The sequence below is a fragment of the Curcuma longa genome, unplaced genomic scaffold (genome assembly GCF_044706935.1).
Source record: "Curcuma longa cultivar G26 ecotype Majalengka, Jawa Barat unplaced genomic scaffold, ITB_CL_G26_1.1 contig_17393, whole genome shotgun sequence".
Lineage (NCBI taxonomy): Eukaryota > Viridiplantae > Streptophyta > Magnoliopsida > Zingiberales > Zingiberaceae > Curcuma > Curcuma longa.
In genome coordinates, this window is record NW_027430585.1 from 1 (window position 1) to 8,255 (window position 8,255).

At 44.7% G+C, this 8,255-nt stretch overlaps 2 protein-coding genes across 2 annotated transcripts; one reads left to right on the plus strand and one right to left on the minus strand.

Annotated features, from left to right (window-relative positions):
• Positions 1-3,433: 3,433 nt before the first annotated feature.
• LOC141816607 (uncharacterized) lies at positions 3,434-3,979 on the plus strand. Its single transcript, XM_074704358.1, has one exon. It carries the CDS (start codon positions 3,434-3,436, stop codon positions 3,977-3,979), a length of 546 nt encoding a protein of 181 aa, XP_074560459.1.
• Positions 3,980-6,258: 2,279 nt separating this feature from the next.
• Positions 6,259-7,274, minus strand: LOC141816608 (UDP-glycosyltransferase 87A2-like; the record flags this gene model as incomplete). The annotated part of the gene is given in 3 exon segments (XM_074704359.1): positions 6,259-6,685; positions 6,688-6,771; positions 6,774-7,274. Coding segments are annotated over 3 exon segments (842 nt in total), but the record flags the coding sequence as incomplete, so codon positions are not given.
• Positions 7,275-8,255: the final 981 nt, after the last annotated feature.

The following is an 8,255-nucleotide window of genomic DNA, read 5'->3' on the forward strand; positions in this document are numbered from 1 at the left end:
TCCGGTCCCTCATCAAGAAGCCTCCGGAAAATTTTGACATGCTGCTGACTCGAGCAGATAAGTACATACATGTGGAGGAAACTCAGTTGGCTCAGCGCATAGACTCCGACTCCCAATCTCATGGGGGTCGGAATCGGCAGCCTGCTCCGACCCTTCGGAATGAACAACGCCCTTTATCGCAACCACTCCGGAGGTCGGAGCGCCCGATCATACCAAAATCTGGCTCTCGTGCCATACAAGCAGTAAACTCCTGACCCACTCAGCCCTCGGGGCCTTCACGATGGTTGCCTCGTTTCTGTGCATACCATTGGACGCGGAGTCACGACACTCAGGATTGTCATCAGTATGCCTGAGTCCTCCAGGAGGCAGAAGAACAGCGCACTAGGAGGGCTGCACCCGCCCCCAGCCTCGGAGGGAAACTCGTAATCAGGCAACTCCGCTACCCCCGCCGCTCTCTCCTCGGGCCGCTTACAAGCGCCACCGCTCTCCAAGGGAGCTAACTCCCCCAGCCCTGAATGAAGGTGATCGCAGTCAGGGATCCGACCCTCGCGACCCTCGGGTCGGTAATCAGGACAACATCCCCCGAGGCAGCATTCTCATGATTACAGGGGGCGCTACGGATGGAGACTCCAATCGGGCCAGAAAGGCCCACAGCCGGCAGTTAGAAGTGTGCGGTGTCGGTGGAGGCAACCGAGGGAATGGCCCCACCATCGATTTCAGACCGCAAGACTTGGAGGGGGTGGAAACCCCTCACGACGATGCTCTAGTCATAAAAGCTATCATCGCCAATTATGACATTTCCAGAGTGTTCGTCAACACTGGCAGCTCCGTCAATATAATCTTCAAGAAGGCCTTTGATCAGATGCAAATTGATGAAGCTGATCTAGAACCAATGGCCACCTCCTTGTACGGCTTCACGGGAAAAACGAAGTGCGCCCCCTTGGACATACCGTCTCGCCATCTCCCTCGGCGAGGAACCAACTCGAAGGGTGCGATACTCCTTCTTTACTATAGTGGATGCGCCCTCTTCTTACAATGTGATACTGGGTCGGCCAACACTCAGCATCTTCTCGGCCATCGTCTCCACTTACCATCAGAAGATCAAGTTCCCGGTGGAAGACTTAGTCGGCGAGGCGCGAGGCGACCAGGTGACCGCGCGGCGTTGCTATGTAGATGCAGTCCGGACCGAAGCCAGAAAGGCCCGACGGACCCAAGGAGTAGAAGTGCATGCTGTTCAAGAGGTGCTGAACCCTCGCACTTTAGCCGAGAAGGAGCTGTTGCAAGTCTGCCCTAAAGCTGTCAAACGGGCCAACCCATGGTGGGGCGGGCCAACCCATAGCGGGTCCATCATATGGCGGGGCGGGGCGGGGCAGGCCAACCCACCAACTTGGCGAGTTGGGAAATCTCCAACCCAATCCAACTTAAGGTGGGCCGCAGCTTAGGCAGGCCAACCCATGGGCCTATTAAAAATTTTAAGTTTGAATTATAATTTAAATTGATTAAGTTAAAAGTTTTAAGTTTGAATTATAATTTTTAAGCTTGAATTATAATTTAAATGAATCAAACTCACTTATTCATTAAGTTTTCTACTTTAATTTTAAATTTTAAAATAAATAAATAAACTTTCTCAACCCGCGGGCCAACCCTAGCCCACCGCGGGCCAACCCACGCCGGTCGCGGGCCTAGGCGAGCCAACTCATCTCAACCCATCTTAAAATGGGTTGATAAAATTCTAACTCAACCCACCTAAATTATTTGGCGGGGCAGGCCAACCCGGCGGGCCTAACCCAACTTAACTGCTATAGTCTGTCCCGACCGCCCCGAGATGACCGTTCAAGTGGCCGCCGAACTGCCAGCTGAGCTAAAGCTAGAACTGGTCGCCTGCCTCCGCCGGAATCAAGACATCTTTGCTTGGACTCCGATCGATCTCACGGGAGTTTCCCCTTCTGTCGCCGTCCACCACCTCAATGTCCTCCCAGGAGCTCGCCCCATCAAGCAGAAGCGACGGCACTTCGGCCCGGAGCAGAACAAAGTAATTCGGGAGGAGGTGCAGAAGTTACTGAAAGCCGGACACATCAAGGAGGTGCACTTTCCTACGTGGCTATCTAACATAGTGTTGGTGTCGAAGCCGGGCAACAAATGGCGGGTATGCGTGGATTTTCGAGACTTAAACAAGGTCTACCCGAAGGACTGCTACCCGCTGCCGAGGATAGATCAACTGGTCGACTCAACCTTCGGATGTGAATATATATGCATGCTTGATGCTTATCAGGGGTATCATCAAATCCCCCTTTCTGTAGACGATCAAGATAAGGTCAGTTTCATAACAACAAATGGAACTTTTTGTTATACTGTAATGTCATTCGGACTAAAGAACGTAGGAGCCACTTATCAACGGTTGATGGACAAAATCTTCCACCACCAACAAGGCCGTAACATTGAAGTGTATGTGGATGACATATTAATTAAATCAGAGCGGGGAGGCTCCCTCATCACTGACATAGAAGAAACCTGCAACACCCTGCGCCGATACGGTCTTAAGCTGAATCCGGCCAAGTGCCTATTCGGAGTCCGAGTGAGGAAGTTCCTCGGGTACATAGTAATCGAAAAGGGGATCGAAGTCAATCCGGATAAAGTGCAAGCATTATCTCAAATGTCTCCTCCGCGCAATCTCAGAGAAGCACAAAGGTTGGTTGGCCGGATCAATGTCTTGTCCCGATTCATCTCCAGATCGGCAGAACGCAGTCTCCCCTTCTTCAAGGTGTTGAAGAGGGCGCAGAAGTTTGAGTGGAACGAAGACTGCGACAAGACCTTTTCAGAACTTAAAGAATACATGTTTCAGCTCCCCCGGCTCACCAAGCCTTCTCCAGGCGAGCCGTTATGGATATACCTATTCGCTTCCAACTCCGCCGCTAGCTCTGTCCTTGTGAAACAGGAAGGTCAGTCTCAGCAGCCCATTTATTTCTCTAGTCACCTTTTCAAAGATGCAAAAACTAGATACTCCAATCTTGAAAAGCTGGTGTGGATGCTCGTCTTGTCTGTTCGGAAGTTGCACCCCTACTTCTTATCTCATCCGGTCACAGTCATAACCAATAGCAACCTGGGCCGACTGCTCACACAGTCGGAAGTCTTCGAGCGGCTCGTCAAATGGGCAGTGGAACTTGGAGAGTACGACATCCAGTATCAACCCCGGACGGCCATCAAAGCTCAGGTCTTAGCTGACTTCCTCACCGAGATATTTGAAGGCTAGACGGAGGAGAGATGGAAAGTATATGTGGATGGTTCTTCCAATCGGCAAGGGAGCGGAGTTAGGGTGGTATTAATCTCCCCCCAAGAGGAAGAAATTTGGCTCTCTATCGGATTGAGTTTTCGAGCTTCTAACAACGAAGCCGAATATGAAGCCGTTCTCGTTGGTCTTCAGGCAGCCAAGCGGATGGGAGCTGCCCGGGTACAACTACATTCCGATTCTCAATTGGTGGCAGAACAAGTGGAGGGAAGTTATGAAGTTCGCAATGATCGACTCTGCCGGTATGCCGAGGCTTTCATGAAACTAAAGGCGGAATTCAAGGAGGTGTCTGTTCAGAAGATTCCTCAGACAGAGAATAGTAAAGCAGATGAATTGGCCCGACTGGCGAGTGTTGTGACCGAATGGACAGATGAAGGACCGATCACTCAGATTGCCTTTATAGCTCAGATCGACCAAACTGAGCTGGTGGCTGAATTGGACGATTGGAGAAGCCCACTCCTGAACTTTCTCCAAACAGGTGCAACGCCAGCCGGTCCGGATCAAGCAAAAATACTCCGAAGACGCGCGGCTCGGTTTACCCTCGTGGGGGATCAGCTATACCGACGTGCGTTCTCCTGTCCCCTTCTAAAGTGTGTGGGGCCAGAAGACGCTGAATATATCTTGCGGGAGGCTCATCAAGGATGCTGGAAAATCACCCAGGGGGAAGATCGCTTGCCCGGGGGATCTTACTAGCTAGCTATTTTTGGCCAACCCCCCAAGCTGATTCGGCCAAGTTGGTATCCACCTGCCTTCACAGTCAAAAATACCAAAGCTTCTCACGGCGACCTACAAATCTATTTAAGGCTTCCACTACTTCATGCCCTTTTGACCCATTCGGTCCGCGCAGCGGCCGAATTGCCCATTCGGTCCGCGCAGTGGCTGAATCGCCCACTCAGTCCGCTTAGTGGCTGAATCGTCCATTCGTCCTCTCTTCCCCTCTTTCATTCGGATTACACCCCCATTCGCCTATAGCACCGGAGGGAGGCATTCGGCGCCCGGATCGCCGCGACGGCCTCTTCCCTCACCTTACATACCTCTTATCGAGCCGAATCGACGAAGCGCCCTATAGTGCCCTAGCATATCCCATCATGGTTTCTGACAAGCCCACACCTCTATTAATTACCGTCATCTTCTGCCACCCATATGGACCATGACAAGAAGGCTCCTTACCGACGATGGGACAGGGAACTCGATTGTTCCTGACACCTCATTAATCTTGATATGATATTCCTTAAATGATGATGTGACAGGTATACACGCTCATCTCCCCTTAAAACGACAACTCTCTCCTCAGCAGGTATGTTCGCTCGACTCCTCTACTCTCTTTCACGCTCAAGTTCTCCCCCCTGTTCATCTTCTTCTTCCTCCGGTCGTGCTTGACTTGAGCGGTCGCGCCAGGGCACCCCCCTGGCCTTCCTACTCATGCCTTCTTTGTTCTCAGGTCCGGGAGCCAGCGGAGCATCGATCCTTCTTTCTATTCCAAGCCAGCCCCCGACGAAGGTCCGATGGCTTGTTCAGACGCACTTCTCAATCGGAACAGTATAGAATATAGAGATGAAGAGAAGACAATGAAATAACTAGATAGCATCATCCGAAAACTGATAATTGATCTTTCTAGGGTTTATACGACGAAAAAAGCGGCGCGTTAATGCATCAAAATGAATAACTCACCGTCATGCTTAATCTTTTCATTGAGATTGTTGATGTAGATTGTCATATTGACTGGGATATAATCGATGGACCCATAGACTTATTTTAAATAAGTCCTTCCACATATTATCAGAATATACTATTATATTTATTAAGGTCATTGAACAATAACGAGATAATATATATATATAAATTAAATTTTATGATATATGTAATTAAAATTATTGAATCTACATCAATTTTTATTTTCATCTCCAACAATATCTGATACATTATAAAGTATTTTTTCATCGTAACTCAGATGAGGATCTGATATAAGGCTAAGCGAAAAAAAATATTGACATGCTCATAAATCTTTTAACGAAGGCCTAAAGAAAATTTTAAAATTTAAGAAACAATTATAAAAGGTTATTTATCTTCGTCAAAAGAAGATTTCAATTGATGCACAATAAGAAATTATTTTATATATATAAATCATTGAAAGAAGAAAAAGAAAAGATCAACCTACAGTACAAAATTATTTTGAAGGATGATGAAATGATACAATTCTCAGATAGGTTTATTTAAAATAAGTCATTTAAAAATATCATCTTTTAAAATATGATATGAAATTTATTATTAATTTAGATAAGATTATCTGATTTATTAATAATTATCCATTGAATAAGTTATTAGATTTATTAATGTTTTTTATATTGACTTAGTATTAGTATTGTTAAAAATTTATATATAAATTCATTATGTAATCTTTTGGATCAAATAGTGAAATAAAATTTTTTGATTAATTAATTCTATTGATTATTAAAGGTCAATATCTGAAGTGATCATCCTTCTCGTTCTTATTTTTTTTTCGATTTTCTGTGAGATAGGACACGAGTTCTTATCAACCACCGTCGGCACCAACATTATCGCCATCGTTGCTCATCTCTCTCTCTTCGCGAGTAAAGTATGACCGATTGAACGAGTAACTGAGCCGAACCGATCGGCCATCTAATTAGCACAACCCCGCTCAGACCATAAATCAAAATTTTAAGTATTTTCAAGAGAAAAAATATTTTTTTTCTCCATTTTATTTTACCCAAATATTCTCTACGTACCAAAGATAAAATAATAATAATAATATAAATTTTTTTAAAATAAAATTATAAATTTAATTATATAATGATTAGTAAAAATTTAAAGGGCTTGGAGAGTTGAGTACATAATAGACCGATCGAGATGGATAACACAAAAGCTATCTATTAATTCGTCCTCCAAATTTTATTGGGAGAAATTAATTACTAGTCTAGATTAAAATGAATAACTATAATTTTGAGCTTATTCTTTAGGACAAATATAGTTATTCAATACCATTTCCACGGTCTATACCTATCAAAGGTATTCCACAAAACAAATTAATACTTTCAAACTTGTCTTGACCGATGAACTTCAATGACGACATATCCATGCATATAGACTCTAATAATACGTACCTTCAACACTGGAATATTGTTTAACTTTCAACACTACCTTGACTCGTGATCTTTTCGATGAAATTGTTGAAGTCTACTTCGGTCGAAGAAGCAAAATGAGACTTCCACTTGAGCTCCATTACCTTACTCAACTCCTTGCTTCCCGCCGAATAGAGGTCCATCAATCTTCGCACTGCTATAGCGATAACTTCCCTAGATACCACACCCTTGTCATCATCCTTTAGACTAAACCCCACTCCCCAATCTTCCACGATCAATTTGCTATTTGGAAATTGATCCACATGAGTGGAAATGTGAGCATGGGAACACCTGCATGAATGCCCTCTAATGTCGAGTTCCAACCGCAGTGTGTCAAGAATCCCCGATTGAAGGGTGGCACAGCACTTCAGCCTGGTTGCACCATGGAACAACCATACCTTTCGGGCCGCCGATGAGCTCTTCGATGTCCTTTGAATCAGGCACGGACCAGAGGAATGGATGCCCACTCATCTGAAGCCCGATGGCGATCTCTTTGAGCTCCTCATTTGTGAAAGGAAGGAAGCTACTCAATGATACATACAGCACAGACCTTGGCAGATGAGAGTCCAACCAGCTGAAGTACCATTTTGGGGTTTGTTCAGTGACAATGTCGGCGACAAGGGGGCCGATGGAGTAGAAGGGGACTGCGACGAAGGAGCGGAGTGCGTGGAGGGCTCTGGTTTCAAGCTCATTGAAGGTGTTGAAGAGGATACAGCGAGCAGTGGCAAACCAAGATATGCCTTCAATGAAGGCCTTGAGCATGCCTTCGCCATTGGAGTGGGTGATGAAATCATCCAAATGGCTAGAGGTGGGTCTTGGAACATAATCCAGGTAATTGCTTCCATTACCTGAAAAGAGAGAGAGAACAGTATGACTCAAAAATTCTCCATGAAGAGCAAGCATGTTAAACGAGCATAAAATTCATATGATAGTATTGAAGATACAACTGAGTAACTGATTTAAAGGAAAAAATGATGTGGATTCAGTAGAATGATACGAAAACAAGAACAACAACAATAAGTGTATCCCAACAATTGCATTTGTCACATGAATCTTTATCCCTATTAGAATTCTATTACTTTATACACAATCTTACAGACATTATAGTCGATATTGTAGTATCAAACAATAATTTTATATAGTCAAACACACAAATTGATTGCACACTTGGCGGTTAGTGAAACAAAAGGAATCTGTACCAAGTACCCAATGGGCGACCCACCCGGGATGTCACCAAATGGCAAAGCTGGTACTTGGCACAACCAACTTGTGATTTGTTAGGTCTTGCTAGGCATGACATTCAAACCAAGCAGAGATGCATCTTGACGATCAGAAGTCTATTTAGTTATAACCTTCTAGACTTTCCAAGTACAAGAACAAATTAGTAAGACAAACCGACCAAATGAGGTAGCTAGCCAAAATATGAGGCAATGCTCATATTGGGCTGGTCCACCATTCTTGAGTTGTGATGACCACAAACTCACTCACTTTGTGATCGAATTCGGGCTCACAGCTTGCGTAGCTCTAGCATGATCATTGACATCTCTAATCATGTAGGGGCACCTTATAACCATTTCTTTGTTCCACAACCTCACTTTTTTATGTTTGTCAAAACATTACTAAAAACCAACACATAAGATTTTGGAACTGACATAAAATTATGACACAAGAAAAGCAAAAAATACTCAATGACATTGAGCAAGACCTGACTTCAGATCCCAATCAAAATTAACTAAATTAAGAAGCTAATAAATGAACAATTTCAAAGGATGTGATGGACCCTTACATGTTTGTTACCAACACATGCACCAGAGTAGGTGAGACTTGAG